This window comes from Paramisgurnus dabryanus, chromosome 1 (genome assembly GCF_030506205.2).
Source record: "Paramisgurnus dabryanus chromosome 1, PD_genome_1.1, whole genome shotgun sequence".
NCBI lineage: Eukaryota > Metazoa > Chordata > Actinopteri > Cypriniformes > Cobitidae > Paramisgurnus > Paramisgurnus dabryanus.
The window spans coordinates 13,644,263-13,671,377 of record NC_133337.1 but is presented as its reverse complement, the minus strand read 5'-3'; the positions used below and the strand labels follow the sequence as shown (position 1 = coordinate 13,671,377).

Below are 27,115 nucleotides of genomic sequence, written 5' to 3'. Positions count from 1 at the left end.
AATGTCGACATATTTCCTGTTGAAACATGACATAGGGCGTGACGTAATACTACACCCTGCACATCAGGGTTCCCCAAATCTTACCCTGGAGGGCCGGAGCACTACAGAGTTTAGCTCCAACCCTTATCAAACTTACCCACCTGTGATTTTCTAGTGATCATGAAGACCTTGATAAGCTTATTCAGGTGTGTTTGATCAGGGTTGGAGCTGAAGTCTGCAGTGCTCCGGCCCTCCAGGGTAAGATTTGGGGAACCCTGCTTTACATCCATAAACCGCTAATAGACAGCAGCAAAAACAACTCCATTTCTGATTTCATAGGGTCTTAACTCATTTATTATGCTTCTTCTGCTGATGTTGCATCTGATTGGTTACTCTACTATCCCCCGCACAGGTAATGAAGAGGAGCTTCCTAAGAAACCCTTGGGTCAACTTCCTCCTGAACCTGCAGGATTGACTGCAGCAACAACCAATCACGTGGCTAATGGGCAGCCGGTCGGACCAACAGGCGAGGATCCACCCCCTCATTCTAGCCCTGCTGCAAGTGTCAGTAAACAAGCCGAATCTGTTCACATCACTGACGGATCACCAGAAAGGTATCAAGAAAGCCGGCCATCAAGCTCCCCGGACAAGGTGCACCATCCGAGCCAAAGTGAGAGGGAGGTGTGGAGAGCAGACCCTCAAAAGGAAAAGTTCCCAAACCACACGCCCAACAACAGTATGGCGGATAGTGGAAAAGCTTCAAACCAGATGAATCACAACTCCAGTGCTAGATCTAGCATGCGCAGGGACAGAGACTTCACACCTCGGTGGGTCAAGCCTTCCGAGGGCAAATTGGAAGCGGTCAAGAAAGCAGCACTTCGGGAAAGCCAGTCGAGTTTATCTACAGGGGTTCCACCTTCACCAAGCTCCCAAACTGCAGAGGAGGTCACTGGGGCACAACAGCGACCACGTTCCCAAGGTTTCGTTCCTGGCACCGATCGTGGATCCAATGCTTCGCAATACGACAATGTACCAGGTGGAGAGGTCATGGAGATTATAGAGCTGGAGAAGCCACCTTCTCGCCCTCCATCTCGACCATACGTTGGACCTGCTTTGAGGCAAGGTAGCCCCACCCGTCCCCCTAGTGGTGGAAACGGTGTTTCTCAGTTCAGAATGCCCAAACAGAACATGATGATGTCATCCAAACCAGAACTGCGTGCACCTCTGCATTACCCACCCGGCATGACGCCTGTCTACACTACCTACGTACCAGATTTTCAGCCAGAGGAGAGACTGTACGGCCAGTCGTATGGCGAACTAATTTACGCAACAACGGGACGTACCTCATCTAACAATTCACCGGAGAGAGCATTAATGAACAACAGCTACATAACCTACCGACGGCCGCCACCCAGAATGCAATCTCTACGGGTTTCTCCTCCTGAGCTTGCAACCCAAATGGACAGTGTTGGTGGGCATTACCCGAGACAACCCACACAACCGACAAGGTCTCCCGCATACCAACACACAGAACAGCGTTATGAGGAACACAGGCGGAGAGATGGCTGGTATGGAGAAATGGAGGCGGGGCCTTCACACTTTTCAGCGGGATTACCTCGATCTCCCAGCTTCCAAGCAGCTCAAATGTCACCTGTTCACACGGTTCAGGAGATGGCCTTTCCTCCCACGCCCATGGCAGATCATGCCATGCTTCACTTCAGAGGACGCTACCAAGAGCATTCTGGCAGGCAACAGCTCCCTCCAATGTTTGGAGGAGCACACTACAGGCAGGCGCAAGAGTCCATGATACTCTGAGACAAACAAATTGGAATAGAAAAAAGGGACTGAAGTAAGTGATGGGAAGCAAGAGGTTTCATTAAGTGTTATTTGTTTGTTTGCCCAGCAAGTTTTACTGTAACAAACACGTTGCCAGTTTCAACTGTTTGTACTGTACAAAGGCTGACTAAAGAAATTTATTTTCGTTTTGTCAGTCAAAATAATCATTAATTGCCAGAGTGAGATATATAATAGTAAAAAAAAAGTACAAATATTTTTGTTTGGTTAGCACACTGAGATATTGAAATGGATGGCTTCTCTCATGGATCAGGTCTAATCTATTTTTTTTATATATATATGTTAAAGACAAAAGCGTTCTTCAGAGCAGGGGTTCTCAAATGTTTTTGGGACAGGAAACCCTTACATGGAAAAAAATTTCAAAGGACCCCCCCAACATTATAACATTTATTAAGCATTACTACAGTTTGTACATTTAAATGCTGTATTGTACATGTCTTAACCTAAGTACTTGAAACCTATTTTGCAGTGATAAACAATCAACTTAAATCATGCTAATACACTGTAAAAAAAGATTTGTTGTTTTAAGAAAGTGTTTGTGCTGCATTAAAATTTTGAGTTAATTCAACTTATTAATATTAGTTGACAAACGTTTTTTGTTTAGTTAGCTAATTAGTTTGAGGTAAGTTTTTTCAGTTAAATTAACTCAAAAGTTTAAGGCTTTTTTAGTTCAAACACCAGATTTTTACAGTGTACCACTTATGTTCTTTCAAAAATTGGCATTTTCTTTGAATTGCATTTGGACGCAACAACATTTATTCATTTTAGCTTATCATAAAGCTTTCATAAAATTAACAGCAGCAAGACTGGCATAGTTCTAATAAACCCAAATATTAAAATTAGTAGTTTGAGGTTACTTTAAGTGCTTTAGTGTTCCTATTAATATTCTCAGTAAAACCAAACAAAATAATAGTCACTGTATTCTCAGTTTAGATAGTTTAGTCTCAGTGAAATTGAAATATTTCCCATGCTTACCAGTTTATTGTGCTTCAAAGTGAGTGGTTCATGTCAATTTGTGTTGTATGTCACAATAATTCACTGGACTTTATATGTAAATTTGCCTTATTTAATAATAAGCATGTTTTTATAACTTATGACCCACTGGCTATGAGTTGTATGGGTTCCTGGACCACACTTTGAAATCCCCTGCTTTAGAAAACACTTTATTCTGTGTGAATATATTTTTCAAGAACAAAGATTTAAGTATAATTATTAACAGTGAAAAAATGATTACTGTTGGACAAAACATTTCAGTGCATTACTTCAGTTTTCAAAACGACATGTTTTATGGTTATATATTATTCAGATATTTAATTTTAAGATCAGATTGTCGCATTAGGAGGCTTTCAAAACCTGTTTGACATGCAAACAAATGCAATATATTTGTAATCATTAAGTGATGACAGACATCACAAATACCAGAGTTCGACAACTGGAGCCAGGATAATTATTTTCAGTCAGAAGTCATAAAAGCTAAAAAGCATCTCAGTTTACCTGAATTTTCCATACACTGTAAAAAATTCCTAGTTTCGCTTCAAATTTTAAAGTTTAATCCGCTTGAAATTACAATAAATTTCAGTTTTCTGGACTAGTGGGGAGTGGCTATTAATTATTAAAATAAAGTTTAAATGAATTGTAAATTCAAGTAGATTAAATTAAGTGGAATTGTATACACTTTACATCTGTGCCACACTGTAAATTTTAGGATTCAATTCCCAAATCGTAGTATGCAATAAATTGTCTGGTCTTTGTGGGTAGCATACAACCAGGTAGTGAGAGTTGGTCCAATCTCAAGTGTGTTATTACTCAGTGTACTCCAGTTTTCTAATAATAAACATTTTTGTCATTATAAAATTATTTAATTTCACAGACAGCACATACACATTGTGACAGAATCAAGTATGCTCATATTAAATCTGTTGGTCTTATTTATAGGTTCACAGTTTTTGAAACTTAATCAGGCTCCATCACTTCTAGCCTAATAGCATATTTTTGAGTAAACGTATTGCACTACAGACAATATTGATGTAAATAACCCATTGCAAGTGCACTCCTGTTTTGCATGGGTCATTCAGTTGGGTTAGGTAAAGTGGTAAAAGTGATATATATTTGGTTTATGGATTCGCATGGATCCTTTACCTTTACATGACTTGGTTATAATTTTAATCTGTGTATACCTGTTCTGATGGCATGTCACACTACCAACTCAATTGACACACTTTCATTTTAATTATACACACCTAGTTTGTATATTGCTTGACATTGGAGCAGACCCTACTGTACATATGTATGTCTGCATTTCCAATACTTCAGAAACTGTTTTCAGAATGTATGTTTATTTTTTATACAAAGATAAAAACCAGAGATTAATTTTAACATATTATGTCCTAATGTCTAGCTTCCAGACAACATTCCATGCAACACACTTGAATTATTTCCCTTTTTAATTTTCTTTTAATCAGATTCATATCACCGCAATAGTCACATGTATTTCCATGTTTTATTAATGGAAAATGCTAACTTATTTTCTGCTGTAGCCTTACGGTTATTAAACTGGTTTGTATGCTTTGATACAAAATTCCGGTTCTGATTGTTGGATTGAACGTTATTTCTTTGTTTAACTACTAAAATGCAACTTAATTATCAGACTTCCCCTTCTTTAATAAAACAAAATGGGGTGGCTAAAAAGACAGCGTGGCAGTCGTTATGTGTGTGGGTTAGAAATATGTTATTGTGTTGTTCCACGTCAAAGACAGTATGTTTGAATGAATGAATGAGGAAACAAGTTTATCGGAACAAACTGGATGAGCAGATACAGTAGACACAGAGGTCACAAATTTTACAAAAGGCCTTTGTATACTTAAATCAAATTACAATGTATGAATGTCAATACCATGTATATTACAAAAAACATCAAACAATGTGGCATCCGTAAACACATTTTTCTAGGCCTTTTCCAAAAATAGCATCTTTCTTAGCTTAACCTGATTGTGTCAAGGTGGTTTTAGTGGATGTATGAAGTCAGGTTCCCTCAAGTTCATACGGGTTCATTAAATTTAATAAGACATTTTTACTTGATTTAGAAAATGTGAACATTTAGAACATTTTTATAACTATCATTCTTTAAAATAAAGGCCACTTGATTTTATTCTAATGAAGTAATGTTGATACTTTATGGACAGATTTAGTTGTGTGAACACTTTGACATCATTAAAATCAAAAATCATCATTTGCCGGTTCTACCTATAATTAGTTATTTCTTTTAAAATGTATTTATTTTACCTTAAAATGCATAAACTAACAAGAACAAACAACTATATATATATATATATATATATACAGTACTGTGCACCAATCAACAGCTTTGTTGTTTTAGCAAAGTTTTAATGCCCATCCATATTTATTTTTCAGTCTTTTTTAAGATACAAACAGAAAATACAGGAAATATGTACACAAAATTAAAAACAAAACAATTTTCAGAACTAAATGTCTTCTTTAGGCATCAGTCAGTATTTAGTGTGACCTCTCTTGGCACGAAACACATCTTGATCTTTTTTGAGGAAACTGAAGTCGTTCGATTAGAATTAGAAATAAGGATTTAATTTAATTTAATTTAGGTTTAAGAGATCCTGCATCTGCCTGCTATTGCTCAAGTGGAAGGGGAGTTTACCCTAAATACTTGAGACTTCAGCTTATACTTTTATACTGTTTTTAATACTACATACACATTTCCTGTATTTTTGGGTTGTTTTCTAATAAAGAGACTGAGAAATAATTATATATGATCACACTGTAAAAAAAATCCGTAGAAATTGCAGCTGGGTTGCCGGTAATTTACCGTAGATTTAAATTTATGTTATTTACTGGCAAGATTTTGTTCAAAGTTGAATGATCATTTAACATTTACAAGTCTTTGTCTTTACAGAGTAAAACAAAAAAAACAGCATCAAGCAAAACGTTCTGGGAAACAAAATCTGAAGCAAAAACAGAAAAAGGTTGATGATGATTTCTGGTTCCCAGAATGCTTTGCATGAGGCTGTTATTGTATAGTTTTATTCTGTAAAGGTAAAGACTTGTTCATATTTAAAAAATGTTTACATTTGAACAAACTCTTGCCAGTAAATAACATAAATTTAAATCTACGGTAAATTACCGGCAACCCAGCTGCAATAACATTGAAATTTCTATGGATTTTTTTTACAGTGCACTATACAATTGCAAAAACAACAAATCTAATGGTAGCATGGTGCCCTAAGACTTTTGCACAGTACTATATAGATATAGTATAATGATATATATATATATATATATATATATATATATATATATATATATATATATATATATATATATATATATATATATATATATATATATATATATGAGACTGAGAAATAATTATATATGATCACTATACAATTGCAAAAACCAGTACTATATAGATATAGTATAATGATATATATATATATATATATATATATATATATATATATATATATATATACATTTATGTATATAATTTTTAGAAAAAAAAATATATATATATATAGTTGTTGTTTGTTTTATTCTTGTTATTGTGTATTTATTACATATTAAGTTTTTTACCATGTAAAAAACATTTAGTTCATGAATTAATGTTAACAGTTACTACGTTTGATTTTATAAATGGATTAGTAAAAGCCAAAATTATGCTGTAGAAGTGATTTTCCATTGTTAGTTAACGTTAGCTTATGAATTTATTGTTAACAAAACAACCTTATTGTATTATCCATGCTTGATGACTGTACAATTAAAACACTTGACCTTCAATACCCTGCAAACGTTAGATGTAGTTACTTGTTTCAACCACTAGATGTCTCCCTGCATCTCTTAAACACAGAGTAATTTGATAATGGAGATCACTTTAAACTTAACAATTCATGAAGGATCAGGTAAGAAAGGTGATACTTTGAATGACATTTAATATAAAACATTAATCTTCATATGTCAGTGCAGGTCCTAATGATAAAGCCTGTGTGTTGTCCAATTTAATAACTGATCGGTTATTTAAAACCAGATTTGGCATAAAGGCTTTAAGTAGTTAAAGCTAATCACACCGTGACTATGCAGTTTCTATTCTACCTCTAATGCAAAAGATATTAATCTTTCATACAGAAACACAAATTTCTGAAGCACCACTTTGTTGTGAAGATAATAGACAACAGCTGTGACCTAAGCAAATATTTTGTTAATAATATAAGGATGATGGATGTGTATTCTGTTGTGTTAAAGACGACACAGGGCTATTATTATTCCCCCATTCTTTTTTCAAACAGAACAGCCATGTGGAAACTGGGACGTCACGCTGACGCTCAAACTGTGCAGTTAATTTAACATGAAAACATTCACAGGCGTAAATGGTGGTCTACATATCGAACCCCTCCAGAGGACCAGAGGAAGAGCTGATTTTCATATAGAACAGAGAAACATAAGCCAGACAGTCTTGTGATATTGAACTAAAGCTTTTGTGTTAAGCTTTGCCCAGTGACAAAAAGGAGATTTGACTTCGCCTTCACTGGAAACTTTCCTGTTTAGTCTTTGTTTTCAGAACAATCACTAGAGGCTTTATTTACTGATGCTATCGAATTTGTTGATGCAACCCATAATTCATAGACCAATGACAAAACGGCAGTTTTCTGGGTTAGTTGCTCTCCCAAGCTGACAAGATGGAGGTAGTTGACAAGTATTCAAAATCTTACATCAAAAAAGACCAGAGCAGATCATCCTGGCTGACCACCTTAAAATGATGTTTGGTGTAAGGCTGTGAACTTTTTGTAAATGTGCATATCTTGTGCATAATTTAAATCATTAGCATGTTTTCACAGAAATCCACAATCTGTACTTGTTTTGTCAAATAAGGGAGACGTGCACGTGCAAAATGTGCATTGCTGTGGGTCTCCAGGCCCATCATTTACAACCCCCGGATTAAGTTAATGCACTCTTAACCATGCAGTCTACAGTATATTATACATATCTGGAAACATTTTCTCAGATCTGGATGTGCACAGACACATTCCAGTAAATCCCTCCGGATATTCGAACATGCAGATGTATACAACATGAACACACCCTTATACATAGTGTCTCACATATCTATCACAACAAATGAGCCAGCGGACTACAGCTGGTATGACTCGTGGTGTAATTTTGAAGGAGTATTATGTGGGTTTTAAAATTGAGTCTTGGATTATGAGCTTGAATTCACACAGGTTTCTTCATTCACGATATAGCTGATATAGGATTTAAATAAATAGTTAACCGTAATTATTAAACTTTTGAAGCTTGAGGGAACTGAGCAATATTAGAGGACTAAAATATTATAAGGACTTCTTAGGGATGGGCTCTTGCTGTAACTTGAGCCAGTGAACAACTATCTAACAACAGCAAAGAACAATTTAGCAATGTTCTTGTAACCACCCAGAACGCCCTTGCTGCTGTTTAGCAATGCACAGACAAGCACCCGTAATCTAGGATTGTGGCGTGATAAATCTAGTTGGTAATTATAGTGATGGAGGTAAAACAAACAGCTAGACTACTAGGTCAGTTTAGTGGAATTTTAAATATGACACATGCATGTTCAGTGTCTTGTCTTTTTATGATTTAGCCTAAGTGAGTCTGTTTATTGTATACACTGAAAAAAAAGATTTATTTAAATTACTCAATTTTTAAGGTAAGTAGTTGCAACCAATTTATTTAAGCTACATTTAAACAAAAAAGATTTGTTAAGTAAAATAAAACTTTTGTTTAAATGTAGCTTAAATAAATTGATTGCAACCACTAACCTTAAAAAATTTAGTAAATTGAATTAATAATTTTTATCATAAAGTACAAGTTGGAATTTAGGACATGATTAACCATCCCTGTTCCAATTAAAACATTTTTGTGTTGCTTTGTGCTTTAAAAACAAATGCTGGTTTGCTTTTTGTTTGTGGATAAAGTGACATATGTCAATGTCTAACCACAGAAGCACAAACCGATACCAGGCAGTGGTTTTTATAATTACCGGTAGTACAAAGAATGAGGAAAAAAGTTTTAGTTTTTTTTTTCAGATGTTTTGATTGGCAACTTGGGGCAGTAGTACACATGCACTGTCAGAAATGTTTTAACAAGTGTATTTACAATGACTGATTAAACTAAAATCTGAAGAATGAGCTTGCAGCAACAAGTATGCCATTGGTTATATTGTTACCCTAGGGACTTTTAGAATATACTGAAATTGCTGCTGCACCTTAAATATAAGTTCCAAAACTTAACAGTTAAACTTAATAATTATACTATCTTCTTATATTATTGATGATATTTTTTGGTATCAAGTTGTCTGTGTCCAAATGTTTTTTTATATTAATCTGTTAAAGATTTTAATGAGTACTGTTTTAAAATGTGAAGTCTATAGCAAAATGTTTGGTACACCATGACACTGACATTTAATTTATGTGTGGTTTAGCCTCTGGCACATTTTCGTAAATAATATTTGCATAAAAGCTTTGGCATGTTATTGATTTATTGATTTTATTAATTTAATGACATAAATTCGAATTATTTAACAAGACATAATAACGAATAAAAATAAGCTAAATGGCTTTGAAATAAAATGAATCTAAAGCAAAAATGCATCCTTAAGCTGGGGACACATCTGACCTAAGGACTTGCTAAAACATTCTAGGACTGGACACAACACATTTAAGGACTGGCACAGATCAGTTGATATGACCAAATTACATTAATAATCATGTGCGGAAAAACTATAGGCGTGTCCCCAGCTTAAATGCAAATTCATGGAAATCCCTCATTGTTCATGATGTCACACAATAGAGTATGCAAACTCCTGGGCTAGAGTCTGTCATGGCAACGCCTTTAATATAATTGTAAACAGTTTATTAAAAGACATCACGTACTTTTAATTAAAGTCGTCTATTAAGAGCACTGACCTTGTTTAACACAATCAACACAGGAGAGCATCTGTCGTTCACGTAAAAGTGTGTGCGCGCGCGGTGTGGAAGCTCCGCCTCCGCGCACTTCAGCAGCGGCACACACGCGCGTGTCCGAGCGTGCGAGGCTGGAGTCAGTTTAACAGCGCAGTATGAATCAAGACGTCTTCATATCATCAATGACACGAGCAGAACAACATCATATGAACTTTCTGAGCTCGGTATAAGATGATATAACATGACAGGAGTGTAACTTCATACAGCGCGAGATCGATTCAGGCAGAGAGCGACCGCAGATAACCAACATTCACCAAACAGGTAAAACTCAACATTTACGCAAATATTCACTGGTAAATGTACATTTTAGTAGTTATTTTGTTAAAGAATGCGGTACACCAATGTGGTTTCTTTTTTTGCTATATTTTGTTGTAATATTTGGAGGATTTCTTACTCATACTGCTGAAGTAACGTGACAGAGTGACTTGTGATGCCATAACTAACTGTACTACGGTACAAGCAAAGTACTGTTAGTGTTTGCATACCTACTCTGCATTTTAAAGTACCTTGTAGTAGTATCAATTAAATTCAGTACCATATGGTTTATGTCAACATACACCTGATACCAAAATTGCCCCATCATTGCACATTAAAGTGGCATTTACAGTACTTTTTGTTAAGTTTTAAAATTACTCTTTATATAGGCTATAGTTTGTAAAGAGAAAATATGTGCTGTGTCTCAAAAGCTATTCAGTTACTTTATAATACAGATATGGGCACAAGGTTACGATCAGCTCAGCTTTAAGTCTCTTATGTCTCTATACATTACATTTATGCATTTGGCAGATGCTTTTATCCAAAGTGACTTACGCATTATGTATACCTTCATTGTTTATCAGTATGTGTGTTCCCTGGGTTCGAACCCATGACCTTTTAACGCAATACTCTACCACTGAGCTATACAAGAGCACATCAGGTGCATAATGTAAATACAGGAGAAATATAAAACTGGGGGGTACATGTGATGCACCGTAATGCTGTTCATGAATGTAATTTTGGGTATTTTTTCACTAGTTACATTACAGACTAAAGGTTTGGACAGGTGTCTGTCTGAAATCCTAGAGAGCTGCCTACATGAACCGCATCTTAAAACATGTCTAAGATGATCCCTAAATAGACAGCCCACTAGAAAAGCATTACTTGCGAACAGGTTTTATTTGTCAAATAATGAAATTATTACAAGAACAACAGTACTTGTTGGCACTGCAGTGATTTTTTTCAATCGATTAAACTAATAAAAAATTTAAGGGCACTTTCCCGGACAGGGATTAGACTTGTCCTAGACTTAAAAAGTATAAGAGCTGTCCAAACTGAAACAACTTGCGCTGACATATCTTAAAATACATCATCAGTACCCTTTGTTTTTCCAAGTAATGTTTTTAGTAAGACATGTTTATAGTATTTTCTAAATTAAACCAAGGCCTAGCCCTGGTTTAAGCTAATCCCTGTCCGGGAAACCACCACTAAATGTATAAATAATAAGTGTTCATATAGAACAAGTAGCAATGCAATTATAAGTATAGGTTGTAATGTATTTAATTTTCATCAATGTATAATGATGATGTTTTATTTGAATGTCTTTATCAAGTCAAGGCTTAAAACAAACTGGTTTTATCAGCTCACTAAACAATAGAGCAAATCATAGACATGACAGTCCTCTTATCTTTGTTTCCATGTTTTTTCCATTGTGTCGGATCAAAGGATGATTGTCTTGGTGTTATACCTGTTCTTCTGGTCGTGGCTGCCATCCGCTCACGGGTTGGAGTTTCGCTATCATAACAGTGTGGAAATCGAACAATACCTAAAAAACACCACCAAGACGTATCCCAGTATCACATATCTGCACAGTATTGGTCAGTCTGTTGAAGGTAAGACAGCCATGGTTGAGGGTTATGGACCATCATGAAACTTATCTACATACATGAATGTGGAAATTCCAAGCTCGGAATTTTAGCCCGAACGTAGAGCATTCCCCCCTCTTTTACTGGGATAGATAGATTAATTAAATTTAAGTGAGGTGATGGGGTGAAGGAGGGATGCTACAAAAACTGTCATGGGACAGAGGTGAGGGACTGCTATTTATAGACACCTCTTCATGCTGATTGATAAGATTACTTGACCATGCTCCTCCTGATATTAGTTAAATAGTTAAAAAACTAAATCATTATATTTTACTATTTATATTGCAGAAGTTAAAAATGTACACTTGAAAAAGAAATGTTGGTGCAACTAACAAAATTAAGTTATCTGGCAACCAGGTAACTTACTTTTCAGTGTAAAATGTATTTGTTACTGCCTGCTGAAGGTTATCATATGTTGGCAATTCATTCAGAAGCCACTAGAGGAAACAGTCCTTTGGTATTTGTGGTTTAAACACTTCTCTGCACGTATGGGTTTTTGCAAAAGAGCACACAGTTAGTTTGAGGGCAGACATACGGTGACAGATAGACGCAACAGGTCCAGACTTCTTTGCCAGGCCTTTCATCAGAGAGCTTATTGTGTAACAAGTATTTTATGTATCTTCAGGCTGTGCAGTATTGCGCCAACTACATGTTGGGTCAATGCTTCTGTGGAAACTATAGGGATCTCAAACTGAATAGATTAATTGGACAATTGGTATTTGTACAATGTATTTCACAATAAAGCAAAAACATTGAAAATTTGGTTTTGTATGTAATAAGATGAGATGTCAAATTGTGTGGCTTAATTATGTGGCAATGCAAAATGATGCCATTGCTGTTGTTTGTAACTGAGAAGTACTGTACATAAGTATTTAAACACATCACACTGCCTAAATATTAGAAAAATACCAGTACAAGGTTTTTTTGGTAAAGGTAAAAGCTAATTACAAAAGGTAATGAGAACAACGTTTATATTATACTGTTCCAAGAAGTCTTGGGGCGGTTTCCTGGATAGGGCTTATCCTAGTCCCAGACAATAATGCGTGACTGAGCATCCTTAATTTTAAAACACCTTAACATTTATCAGTGCCAAAACTTTTTAAAGGAATAGTCTACCCTTTTGCCATATTAAACTATGTTATTACCTCAACTTAGACGAATTAATACATATCTATCTTTTTTCAATGCGTGCACTGTACAGCGCGTCGTGAATGTGTTAGCATTTAGCCTAGACCCATTCATTCCTATAGTACCAAACAGGGAAGCCACCAAACACTTCCGTGTTTTTCCTATTTAAAGACTGTTACATGAGGAGTTATACCAGTATGTATGGTGCCACAAAATAAAACCTTTTTTTGGTACCATAGGAATGAATGGGGCTAGGCTAAATGCTAACACATTCACAACGCGCTGTACAGTGCACGCATTGAAAAAAGATAGGTATGTATTAATTCGTCTAGGTTGAGGTAATAACATAGTTTAATATGGCAAAAGGGTAGACTATTCCTTTAAATGTCCTACTATAACTAAGGCCTAGACCTGGGTTAATCTATACCCTGTCTGCGTTTAGTATGTATACAACACCCCAAAGTGCATTTTTTGGTATGCCAAATGGGACATGTCCATTGGGAATAATAATGTTGAACAACACCTGTGGTTTCTGCTAGGAAAATATAAAATGTATATGTTTTAAGTGTTTTAAGACTCAGGGCTTGCAAAATTTCAAAATCCCTGGTAGCCCTCTGGGCAGGCACTTTTCAGTTTTTGGTAGCCCTAAATGAATGCAAGCCTGAATAAAATGGGTCAATGGGTCACAAAGTTGTCGGAAATGCAACTCTTCCAAATCTGTGAGAGGATGCATTGCATTAAAATGTATTTTTTCTCCCTAAGATAGCCCAACGGGCAGGGCAGAGATACATTTTGGTAGTCCGACTAGAAGGCACAATAGCCCCGGAATGTCTGGCTAGAGATTTTGCCAGCCCTGTGACATAATTGTCCAAAAACCTCAGTGTACTTAAGGTTTGTCACTTTGTCTAGGAATCTTTCATTACAAGTTTTTCTTTCTTACATTCAGCCTATGATTCACTCTTTGATATGGTTGGGGAATCCACATTATTGTCTGATATCCAATTGACACTTCCTTTATAAGTTAGTCATTTGCATAAGCCTTTCCTGCCATGCTACATGCTGATCATATTTATGTCAAAATGAAACAATATCTGTGCTTACTGGAAACGGTGCCCTACCTGTTTGCTTACATTTTTAAACTCTGCTGCCTTTGAGATCCTTTTAGATACACGGAATTTGAATGCCAGAATTCATAACCACAACATTCAAGTATTTGTTTATGTACAGTATCATTCTTTATAGTGTTATATGGTGTTAGGTGAGCCTGATTGTTCAGAATTTTAAAAATGACTGGGACAACTATATTTCCTAATTTTGTCACTTCTCAGACAAAACAGTTGATTGGAATCTGGCTTATCCTTTGACTTGTCTTGTATTTTCTGTGGGCCAAATACCAAAGCACTTGAAGTGTGACAAAATGGTTCCTATCAGTGACAAAAATCCAGTGAGATAACTCTTGAACTTGAACAAACTAAAGATGTTTTTCCAAGCCTTTTACTCAAGTGTATCCGTAAAAAGAATATGTACCGTAAATAATAAACATGCATTGAGTTTGACCGTCAGAGATTGATATCAGTACAAGGATCACAGACTGTGTAGTGTATTATGCAGCGTTGGGAAAATAGAGTAGTTAATATCCATACATTTTGAAATGATTGTTATTTGCTAAAAGCATATCATATATTATTTATTAGGAAAAAAGTTTTAGACCATGACATGATATCCTGTTGCTTTTTCGTAATTTTGCATTCTTGGTGAGATTGTACCTTTAACCCAACAAAAGGATTTAGGGTAGGGACAATGTCACGGTTCAAAGATCTGTCTCTAAGCCTATATGGCCATACTGAAAGAACGTTTTCATGCTTTTTTGTCTGAGGACATTTGAAAGGCTAGTTTGCTCATCCCATTTGTTATTTGAAAGGGAAATCAGTGCAACTAAAGGTTTGCCGTTTTCCAGACGGTCAATCTGACAGAGTTGAACAGAGGTGGTAAATACTGCTCGCTTAGCAGTACAATGCATCTCCTGTGTTGAGATTGGTGCAGCAAATAAATCCGCCATTTGATTTGCATTTGAGAGACAGAAAGTGAATATTTAAAAAAATTATGTAAACATATCATAAACTTCATGTAATAAATTTAAATTGATTTCTAGGAGCAGTGAGCAGTTTATAATCTAAGATTGATTTGATTTTACACTTGTTGAAGTCATTTTGTTAAGTGGCCACCATACTCAGAATTTAAAGATGGACACTTTGATTCATCTTTGCCAAAGGTGCTGCTATCTTGTGACATTTAAAGTTAATTCTCTCCATGGATCAGGTTGCTCTTTTAGCTTTACACAAAACCATCATTCAGGAGGACGCATTCGCTGCCAAGACTCTCTCCCTCACTCGTTTCTCTTTATTCCTCCTGCTGATTTAGATGCTAATTCGCCGTTGTACTCAACCTCTGCTTCTATAAGGGTGGTCCTCCATATTCTACTGACCAAATCTCTCTCCTTTTTCTGCTAAAGACAAGGGGAGTGCCCCAAGGGTGACCCCTGGGCCCACTTTAGTTGATTAAAACCTCAAGTAAACCTCAAGTTAAAAATCTGCCTCGACTAATACAGGTAGAGCTAATCCAAGCTTTTCATTTAGCTGCACTCAAACATATCAACCCTTAGTGAAAAAGTTAAGGTCTTAATTTCTTGGGAGCTTTTGTTACTGAATGATTGTTGTGGACAATGCTCATTCCTATTCCTCAAATCACTCCAGAAGGAGACTGTGGGCTCTTGCTCCAACTAGTTAACCTCTTGTCCTAATCCTTCTGTGTTGCGTATTTAAGGCCAGGAAATGAAAGACCTGAGTTGACTGCAAGTAATCCAGGACACGGCCTGCTTAGCTTGGAAGACTGTCCTTGTTTGTTGACCTTGCAGTTTCTGTCTAATCAGTGTTACAATTATCCACTTGGGCAGGAAGCGAGGTGAAGACGGACTATGATTACCTTTGATGTAATATTTTGTTACGTATGCTAGATTTGTTATGCCTCATTTAACAAAGCACTTATAGGCTTATTATCAAACACCAGACAAATGGCAGTTGTCATTTGGTAACTGCATCGGCTTAATCAAGATTACACTGTAGAAATCTCTTAATCATTCATAAGTTTGCACATTATTTTGTCCCGTTTGATGAACTGCCGTGATTGAGTTTTACATCTGTTAGCAAAAACAAACTTTGTTAGTGGAAGTAATGGCTTATTGTGTGCCTCGGTAGCTATTGAGCACTGTGGTTTTGGAATCAAATTTAAGTACGTTTTATTACACTCCTACAAAATGTCAAGGTGGATTAGCAGTTCAGATTTTATTGCAGTTTATTGAAGCAGAAGATAATTGGTTTTGTAACTATACAAAACCTTGTCCATAAATCAGCATTTTTCGTTTTTGTTTTGGTGAACAGGAAATGTTAAATCATATCCAGTCAGCTCTGAAAATTGAGAAATAAATTGACAGAAGATGCATGTTGGTGTGTTGCATTAGTACAACTTTGTTAAATTGTAAGGATGTACACTGTGAAGCTCTTGCCTTTTTTATTCAAAAATCTGACACAATTTATTTTTGTAAGTCAAAATTTTGTAATCTTGCCTCGAAATAGCATGTTTCCCCTCTGAAACCCTTTTTCTTCTTTGCCAATATTGTCAATATGTGTTTGCTGAAGTGAAAATGGGAAGAAATAACATATAATATTGACTTTAGGGTAATTTGCGGCAAATGTTGCTAGTCTTTTTAGCAGCACTTTGGTGTACATCCCACCAATAGCATTTATTCTCTGTCATTTGGCAAAAATGAATTAATTACAAGAAGAAAGTTGTGGAAGTTCATGATGAACCCTTGAAATCTACTAAACAAGAATACAATTCTTAAAAATCCCATATTAAATATGGGATTGATAATGAGTACTACATCAATATTATGGCTGTGCAACATTAGAGGCAAATGCTAAAGGCTGTAAGATCTTTTGAAATGAAATAAAATATATCTAAAATCTGTAAATTATATAACCAACATACAAACATGTTTTATATTCTTTCTGGGAAAAGAAATCACTCTCTGTTTCACCAGTCTCTCTGCAATCTGTATATACCTAAAGCTTTGACTATGCATAACTTTTTAAGAGTGTTCAAATCAATTATTGCAAACCATTGCAATATGCATATTGAGATATGGACATTTGCATTAATTTATTTCTTTATTTTTTGCAATATATCTTGCAGCCCTATTAAATATACTGTACTTGAAAAACAAACCTTTAATGAAGGATGCATTGATTCTTAATCAAACTTTTACTTGTATTGAAGATACTTGTGAAAGTGATGTCAGGGTGGAATATATTAATATTTATTTGTGTTCCTTCTGAACATTGGACAAATAAAGCTTGAATTTCATTGCAGATTCTACAATAACAGGAGTCTATTATTCATAGCTATATGTAGAAAAAATCTTATCAATAAAATAGGACATTTGCGTTCATTAAGGTTTGAATGACTTCCTGAATTTAGTACTTCCTGTTTTTGTGAGTGGAGGAGTAATCCAGATTTGCTCAAGAGGTCTCATCGGAATTACTATTTTGAGGCTGGCAGTTTGTGTAGCTGGGAAAGCATAAGGTTATTTTACGAAATTCAAAGTGTGTCATTTTGTGTCATTTTTTTCTATGTTAAAATACTTTTTCATCACATCGTAATATTCATAGCTATGTAGAAAAAAATTGTATCAATAAAATAGGACATAGGCGTTCATCAAGGTTTGAATGACTGTTTCTCTTGTCAAGCTGGTCTTGGACATTTCGTTCCTTTAGCTCGCCCCATAGGAAGCATGCTTAAACTTGCTCAATGAATGTGAGACCTCCATATACAATAGTCCTCGGAAAGACAGACAGACGAGAGAGAGAGGGAGTGAATGAGAACTAGACTTGAGATTACATGGGATTGGGTTGCCAAGTACCAGCCCAAATTGTGCAAAAACATTATTTGAGTATCTGGTGACTATGAAAACAGTGACCCCATTATTCATGTGACCGGCACAAGGTCCACAGATACCCAATTCATTTGCAAATGCACTGACTCACTTATTGAAACATTTGTTTGCAGTTGATTAACATTTACATTTTGTCTTTTTTAGGAAGACAACTCTGGGTTTTAATAATAGGTCAAAATGCCAGCCAGCATCGGACAGGCATTCCAGAATTCAAATATGTGGGCAACATGCACGGCAACGAGGTAATGCATATTGATGCACATACACGCTTGCAGCTATTTTTCTGTTATTTACTGAAAACAGTTATAATTCAGCATGACTTGAATTGTGAGCACAAGCTTTCATGTGACTATGTTTCATATAACTGAACCGATTCCAACTGAACACTCTTGTATGTCTGCTTTCTTTAGATAGGACTAAATTTGGATCGGGGGCTTCCTTAAATAGATCCGACTTTGTGTTTGTTTAGTTTTTGTATAAGTGAAAAGGGGCCGGTGGCAGGCTAAAAGGGTGTATTTGGTGAATGTGTGTGGGAAAAGGGGTCCAGGCACAAAAGCATTACAGTCAGTGAAACTGGCCAGTGAGGAGCAGTGGACCCTTACCGGAAAAAAATTCCAGGGTGGGGTGTTTTAGGGGGGATCTTTTCATTATTGTGCTCCACCCACATATCCACTCAAAACCATTGTGAATACTTCCTGTCTTTGTGGGTGGAGGTCAAGGAGTAATTCAAATTTGCTCGGAATTACTATTTTGAGGTTGGAAGTTTGTGTACCTGGGAAAGCTTTAGGTTATCTTATGAAATTTGAAGTGTGTCATTTTTCATGTTAAAATACTCTCTCATCACAGCATAATGTGCAACTCAAGACAAGTTTAAAATAAACCATTAGTAGGTTGACTTCCTGTAGAGTGTGTGCATTTGCAGACCTGTGATCTTCTATAGATGGCATACAGTTGGCACCGATGTGAGACTGTGGTTGCAGAGATTTATGGGTGTTTGATAAACAATAATTATTGGTGCTTTCTAAGATTTCCTGAAATTACAATCTTAAGCTTAAGCACTTCCATAAGTCATCTTGCTTAAATTCATCCTACAGCATGTTGAGAAGAGGTGTGTTAAGGATTTTATAACCCAATGCCGGGTTGAAAAGAACCCAGAATTTTTTTAGAGTGTAGGCATCCAATTGTTATAAAAAAACGTTACAGCAGAGTTGTCGTCAGTGTGGGAGTAGACTAGGGCTGTCACAATTAATAAGTAATTATCTGCGGTTATTAAATCTAACTCTAAATTTATTTTAAGCGTAGGTTCGGGAGGAGCCTAAACATTCAGGCATGTCAATCATCATTATGGGCGTATATAAAGCACCCTTTAGGCCTCTGTGTCCAGCTGCAATTCTTTCGGCATCCCTCCTCCTCCCCATCTCCCCCTTTACTGCTCTCTTTTTCCTCCGTGCAGGGGGGGTTAAACTTGTGGCTTGAACCCGGCCTCAGGTTCGCTCTTTCTGAAGGTTTAGAGCTCAGGTGCGAGCTCCCTTTCCAGGACAGCAAGCAAAGTTGTTTACCAATAATTAATTTTGAATAGCCACGATTATTGCACACCTTTAGATAAACAGCCCTACATCCAACAATTTTGTTATGCAAGCTTTGAATTTATTTATATCAGTTTGATCAAAGTAATATCATCTTCTTCATATCTCGGGTTTAGTTTGGGTGCTTAGGACTTGAATGTATGGGGAACACTGTTTTCTGTTTTCTTTGTAGTGACCTGTATATTTTCTTAAATTAATAAATTAATATTTAAAGGTATCTAATAAATAAGGATCCCAGGATACATTTAAAGACGACTAAAACACTGCACACTGATGCATCATTTTTTTTATGTTTCTTATTAAGTAAGCCATGTTTGAATAAAGGCTTTTTACATTTCGGAACCAGAAGAAGTGCCTTATATTCTTACAAGTTCGAACCCAAACAAAGAGCACCTTCTAGGACTCTTAATGGAGGTCCTTTCAGCAAAAAGCGCCCCAAGATTTTCTTTTGGATTAATATTTAAAGGTGTTTAATCTTGTTTATCTTTCATATTATTTTAAAAATATTTTGAATGATTAAACTTAATAATCACATGAATAAATTAAGCACAAAAAATATTTATAACAGTTTGTATATAACTGTTAGTCATGGTTGCAACTGTCCAACACATTCCAACACATCACAAGTCTAAAAGTAAGACTACAGATACGTTGCCCTGGGGCCTGCATTCAATGAGCCCACTAAATGCATACTTACACTGCTGGGTGTACAGTATATGACCAGGGGCCAACCTTTAAAAAACATTTACATTTAGGCATTTAGCAGATGCTTTTATCCAAAGTGACTTATAAAGATTAGGAAATAAAAAAAGCGATGTGTCATAGGCAGGCAATAGTACAAAAGGTGCTAATACTAAGAGTTTTCACTATTCCGAAACAATACCTTTTGAAAGAAAAAGAAAAGGTAAGTGGTTTGTTTTTGTTTTTTACTGAAATTAAAAATAGAAATGCTGTAAATATCTATGTAAGTATTTTTGGAAGGGATACATTTTTAATATCTTTTTGAATGATTTCAGAAGATCACACAACAATGCAGCGCCTTCCATGATTTTTAGTGGGGGTGCTGCTTTGCTGTGTGGTGATCTGACCTGTGCCTTTAAGCAACCACCTACCATCATAGGAAACATACTGTACAGTAAAGCATAAACGTCTTTATGTTACATATTTATCTGCAGTGTTTTTAAAGCTGGTCAGTCAAAGCTTTGCTTCGAGTGTCGCCTAATTAGACTCCATCCTGTCTGGATGTCTAAAATGGTGCACTGTTCAAATCACACAAATGCAAGGAAGCGCTAAGCAGGCCGTGTCAAAATTCAGGATGGGAGGTGCATTGTAAACCATAAGCTTTAGCTCAGTAAATTCTCCTTGAAGTAAATAAACAATAAACACACACACATATTAATAGAAAAACAATCTTGTCAACATGACCCCAATATCCATGAGTCACATTGTAGTGAGGTGCGCCACACCTTTGCAGACAGGACATAGGGATGTTTGAGTCTTTCCTGTGACCTCACAGCGAGGATTTGTGTAAATCTGAATAACAGTAAAAAGTTAAAATAAAAGTAGTACAGATAAGAAGAGAAAGGAATGTAAAATTGTTTGTAGCCATACTTTATCACATTTATCACAGTATGCTTTTACAAATTATTTACTGATTGGTTTAACAAATTGTGCAGGAGGAGATACACATTAAAGTTAAATACTGGTTAAAGTGTGCATATTTATAAAGCGCGCTTTCCATCTTTAACAGCAAACCAAATATTTATACTTTCCTTTTATCATACTTTATATAAACCGGTGAACATGTCCAAAACACTGAGAGCCATTCATGGGAAAGGTGAAGTCAAGTGAATGTATTACACAGGGTCAGATGACCTTTGGCCAGAGTCAGTGTAGTGTGACTGGCTTGCCTTTTTCAGCTCCGGTTTTACTTCGGTCTTAAATTATTCAAGTCCTCGCTGCTAAAGTCAGACTCGGCCCGCTGCCTGCACAAGCTTCACTGCATAAAAGCGTGATTGTGAATATACAGAGCGCTCTGATTCCGACCAGAAATTTTCAACAGTGGCTTCCTTCTCCATCTCTCTCGCTCTCGATTTCACCCTCAATCTTATTAACGGCTGCTTGATCTGATTTAGGGAAAGTAAAATTGTATTTGGAGCCAGAGTTTGGGTGGTCTTGACAGAAGCTGGGGGTATAGTGTGTTTGCGAGTTTACAAAAGTGAGATTTCTTGTTGTCCACCTGCCAACTGACACGTACATGAACCTTACACATGTGCCAGTTCAAACACGCTGGCCACGTGCCTCAGTAATCTGTGGAATGATGTCAGAGATAGATAAATATTTAATCTCCTCTGGTTTAGTTTTTTTTAAATAGTTTTTTTTTATTCTTTACAGTAGAGTTAATGTCTTTCAACTGATCTTTGGACTGTTTGCAGCCGGTTTTAAACAATAACCACTCATTTAGACAACATGTATTTACAACATTTAAAGTAGCCAGACATGTTTCTTTTGTGTTTTATGAACGAGTTTCTGTGATAGTTTATACCGCAGTAGATCTGTTTGACTGTCAGTAGGCAGGAGTGGTCAAGCAACACAAGATTATTATTATTATTATTAAAGGTGGGGTAAGTGTTTTCTGGTAAACATTGTTGTTATTTCAAATTACCAAAACACGCCTCACCGCACATACGCACACAATAGTGTATGATGTCGTAAATGTGTGAAAGAAATGTACGTTACTGTCATAACCCAGGTACAGTATAATGGGTTTTGAGTTTTAACATGTGAATGGTTTTGCTTCGTTTCACGTTAGCGAAGTTCAACACCTGGCACAAGAGGAAGAGGCAGAGTTCGAAATGTTCCTGTGGACAAATGTCCGGAAACAGGAGACTTGGAGCGCATGCACATGTTGCATGCAAAAAAAAGTAAATGCTTGACTGAACAAAAGCATTGGTACACTGACATACTGTTATATTAGTGTGTAAACTTTAACCCATTATTTCTACCGGTGATGAGCGGGTTGATCCGAAATGAGCGGGTGCCTGATGCGGTCAATAATGATATGGGTTGTTTGAAATTAAGATGCCAATTAACTATTTTAAACAATTACTGATTTTAAAAAATGCGGGCCAGGGAGCGTGTTGGATACAATATTTATTTTTTATTTTTTGCGGTCTGAGTTACGAGCGGGTAAGTTGAAAACGTCCGTCAGGTGCGTCTTCACATTGTTTATACATTGACCCGCGCATCACTGATTTCTACCACCCGTGTTTTAACAAAAGCCCATAGACCCTCCCCTCGAAGTAATCAGGTCAAAAGCAAGCAAAAGAGACAAATTAAAGCACCAGGTGTAAACGGGAATATGTCCCTCTCGTCCACTTGTGATCCGATTGTACGAAACACATCTTCATATCAGTTCTAAATACGGCCTTACAGTGAATGTCCTCTTGTCTGTTGATATTTCGATATATTTTTTAAATGTAAAAAATTATTTCTTTTATTTATTGTATTGTAATTCCCCGTCACACTAAGGCAAATTCCTTGTTCATGTAAACCTGCAGGTGTTGGCAATAAAGGTGATTCTGATTCTAGACAATTACTAAAATGATTCTTAGTGTACCATGATATAAAGGTTATTCATACACCTTTATCAATCTAATAACTTTTTAAACACATTTTTTGTCTAATAGAAACCTATGCATGTGACTCTCTGAAAATTAGTCATATTGTACCTTGTAATTTTCGCAAGCAATTGCCAGGTCTGTTTGCTGTATTTATCAGGTGGTCAGTCTATGGGAGTGCCGTATGAGATTAACGTCTGTCTATTATTTAAACAAAAGCAACATTTCACAACATAAATGTAGAGATATCAGGAGTCTATTGTGCTTACTTAGCCAAAAAACGCCACGTTGAGCTAATATATCAGCACATCTTGTGTAAATCTGTGAAATCCTTTAAAATTTATTTCGCCAGACGCCTCACCCATACCTCTTTCTCACAGGTGTTTCATTTCAACTGCCTACCACACACGCATACTCTGAAATGTTTTGAGAGTTGATATATGGAGGTGTGTAAGTGGGATCATCAGGGCGCTTTGTGAAGGGCTTCAGAGTTTTTTAGGCCTGGCTGATTCAGGACCTGTGATCGCGGTTACGGTGCTGAGGAAACTGAGGGAGTGCTGTTTGTGTTGATGTAGTCTTTTGAAGACAAGTCGCTGGGCCGTTCTTAGATCTTCTTGGTTCAGTTGCGTTCAGTGGAAATGTTTGCACCCACATGGTGCAGTTATGTGGGAGGACACCACGTAAATTGTATGGTAAACAAAAACCAAACCACATCAATGAAGGTTCGGCCACATAAATGAACGTTTTAACTGAGAAATGTAAAGATAAATCAACGTCTAACCTCTGAAGAGAGCAAATTGCAAACTAAATTACAGATTTGTTATTTATGTGGGGTACAATAAAGTAAAATGTGAGAAATGTTAGGATGTGTCAATGTGAGGAAAACCCTTTTTTAACTGTTTTCCTAGAACAGTGTAATTGCTGCAGAACAGATGTTTATTTTCTACTTAAAAATGGTGACAAGTAAACTGAGCATGTCAAACACAGTATTTCAATGCAAACTTAAACTCGAATAACAATTTATATTGTTTTTTTTTTGTTACTTGTTAGTCAGCAGTCATTCTTAACTTTGCTGACTCTTATCAACTTCAAACAGGTGCAGCTCTGTCATTTTTGTCAGATTCCTACAAGTTATACATCGTTGTAAAGTTTTTTTTTAATAGAGAATGTCAAATATAAATAGCTAAAAAAAATACAATTTGCTCATTCCAACTAAATTTTACGGAGTCCCTAAGGGGACATGGAGCAAAAATTAAATAAAGTTTAGTTTCATGTGCTCACAGCAGTAAGTGACCATTGACTTTCATAGTAGGAAAAAATATTTTGGAAGTATTGTGATAAATGACTTAGAAAATGTTTTGATAAATGATGTTAAGCACACAGTTGATGGTACATATTAAATTCCCTCATATTTTTTATATTCCTACTTTGGAATTCTATGCTCACTTACTGCTTATTTCTCAAAATATCTTCTTTTGTGTTCATCAGAAAAAAGAAATTCATACAGGTTTAGAACAACATGAGGATGAATAAATGATGACAGAATTTTCATTTTAAAGTGAACTATCCCTTTAAATCCACAGAAAACAGAGCAATTCTGCCCGTATTGTCTCAGTTCTTATGGAGAGCACGTTATATGTGTGCTGTCATGTTTTTATTTATAGGTGTGTCTGTCTGTGTGTGTTTAACATTGTTTCAACTCAACAGCCTCCCACTATAAGGTGTGTTTTACATTGATGAGTGCTGTGTGCTGTGGTCTGTTTCAGTAGTGCTAGATAACAGTAATCATACACACTATGAGACCAGTTTACAACACGCATACACACAAGGGCAGTCAAGAGTTTAACCCACGGCTCGGCTGGTCTGAACTTGTGGTTTGTAATCACAGGTCTTGCTGTGTCACTGCCTTCATCTGCTGTCTCCCAGGCAGTGTGTGTGCGTGTGTGTGTGTGTGTGTGTGTGTGTGTGCGTGTGTGTGTGTGTGCGTGTGTGTGTGTGTGTGTGTGTGTGTGTGTGTGTGTGTGTGTGTGTGTGTGTGTGTGTGTGTGTGTGTGTGTGTGTGTGTGTGTGTGCCCGCGCGTGCGCTTGTGTGTGCATGCGTGTACTTTAACCACATCTCACTCATCTACCAAAAAGAAAAAAAATTCTGAAATTTCTCAGTTGTACATGGACATAGACATACACACACACACACTGCAGACCGATACCATCTGTAGTGTTGATCCGTGTATGTTGACTGTATGGTGCCTCGGGCAGCAGGTCCTGTGAGCAGTATCTTGCAAAGATGTATTACTCTGATAAACAAGTCAATTACATTCTTAGAAAATGAATGCCGATTTATATTAAAACAAGGTGTATAATAGAAGTTAAGTTTTAAAAAGTTAATTAAAAGTTAGTAAAACTTATTAGACATTTTGTCACTTGCTTCTGTTTTGTTTTTGTGGCATCAAGCTGGCTAGCTAACAGTAAAATGTCACTGGTTCAGAGTTGGTATATCAAATATGTTATAATAGGCAATTTTTATGTCTATTTATGTTTTCTAAACTACACAAAACCATTCATGTCAAATATTGAAATTAAAGTGAAATCAATGAATGAAATCAAACCTTAATGGTCCTAATCTCATAGTTAGAGACTTCAGCTGCAGTCACACTAGACTTTGAGCATGCGAGTGTTTGTCTGACGTTACTACTTTGGCTTTGTTTATTTCGGTAGAGAGAAAGGTCACGCAGTGACATACCGGTTTTGTACTGGTCATAACGCTCAACGTAATACGAATTTGCAAGTTAAAGTTCACCAGACTTGAACTTTGCTACTTACATTTTGAAATACCGTCACATGAGCTTGTATTTCCAGTCTGAAGGGTTCGCTTGCATATGAATGGAAGTCAATGGGACGCAAAGTCTAGTATGGACGAAGCTTTGTGGGCCAGACACACCAAACGCAAAATTTAACGATTTACGTGAGTAGATTACATACATAGTCAATGCAGTGATGCAAATTAGACGGCGCGATTGAGGCAAATACTATGTCTTCGTGCAAGTTCAAAAAATTCACCTAAAGCTAAAAATTGACATGAAGTTAAATCCCGGGAGTAATCTAGAGCAAGGAACACGATGCATGCGTTTGGTGTGTACCCAGCATAAAGCCTGGATTTCACAACATGGTCACAAATTTTGTGAAAATCTGTGATTTGTGTTACATTTTGACAGACAAATTACATGTCACTGGCATTTTGTTAAGATGCACCAGTTTTGGTGAAAATATAATCCTTGATTTCTTTAACTTTGACTGAGTAAGGTCATGTGAAAGATTGAAATCAATCTATATATTGTTGCCAGTGATGTGATTTTACATGATTGATCACTTTAATAAAATGCAACAAGGCAATTCAATAATGTACAATAAAATGAAAGTCTGTTTGAAACATATTTTTTTCTGTTTTTCTTGTGTGTGTTCAGGTTGTCTCTCGCGTGGTACTGCTGCAGCTAATCGATTATCTGACCAGCCGGTACCTAAGTGACCCTCTGGTGACACGTATGCTAAACAGCAGCCGGGTGCACATCCTACCCTCCATGAACCCAGACGGATTTGAGTCCTCTGCACAGGACTGCATAAACACAGTGGGCCGGTGAGTTTTGTAAGCAATTCAAAACCATGTTAACCACAGGATGGCATAGATGGCACAAATAGTAGTGCGGCATAGTAGTAAGAATAGAACTATGAATATCATTGTTTAATCCTAGCTTACTGTAAATTGCTAAGTATGGAGTCATTTGCTAAATGATAACTTCATACCTGTATAAGAGTCCATATCTTGGGGAAGTCAAGGGTTCATATGAGGAGTTGCAAAACCCTCTAAGTGCATCTGATATGTTTTCTTGTAAATGAGCACTTTTATCAGCCTCTTATGTTTAGTTTCGTTATTTTCACTTTTACAGTCAGTAATTGAAATGCCTTTATTTCACTTTAGTCATTTTATTGATATTTAACTAATGTGACTGTCTTTTGC

General features: G+C 36.3%; 2 protein-coding genes across 6 annotated transcripts in view; both read left to right on the top strand.

The window, feature by feature from the left end:
* usp6nl (USP6 N-terminal like) overlaps positions 1 to 4,411 on the top strand; it is a 56,214-nt gene extending 51,803 nt beyond the window's left edge. For all 4 annotated transcript variants that reach the window (XM_065274609.2, XM_065274610.2, XM_065274607.2 and 1 more), the window contains one exon: positions 392 to 4,411. In XM_065274609.2, coding sequence (XP_065130681.1) covers positions 392 to 1,794 — 1,403 coding nt within the window. In that variant the 3' untranslated portion in view covers positions 1,795 to 4,411. The remainder of the gene's footprint in view (positions 1 to 391) is intronic.
* A 5,481-nt stretch (positions 4,412 to 9,892) lies between these two features.
* Positions 9,893 to 27,115, top strand: part of cpm (carboxypeptidase M) — a 35,914-nt gene continuing 18,691 nt past the window's right edge. The window contains exons 1-4 of one of the 2 annotated variants that reach the window (XM_065274722.2): positions 9,893 to 10,118; positions 11,559 to 11,725; positions 18,042 to 18,139; positions 26,565 to 26,734. In XM_065274722.2, coding sequence (XP_065130794.1) covers positions 11,560 to 11,725; positions 18,042 to 18,139; positions 26,565 to 26,734 — 434 coding nt within the window. In that variant the 5' untranslated portion in view covers positions 9,893 to 10,118; position 11,559. The remainder of the gene's footprint in view (positions 10,119 to 11,558; positions 11,726 to 18,041; positions 18,140 to 26,564; positions 26,735 to 27,115) is intronic. The other variant, XM_065274723.2, reaches the window with a different exon arrangement.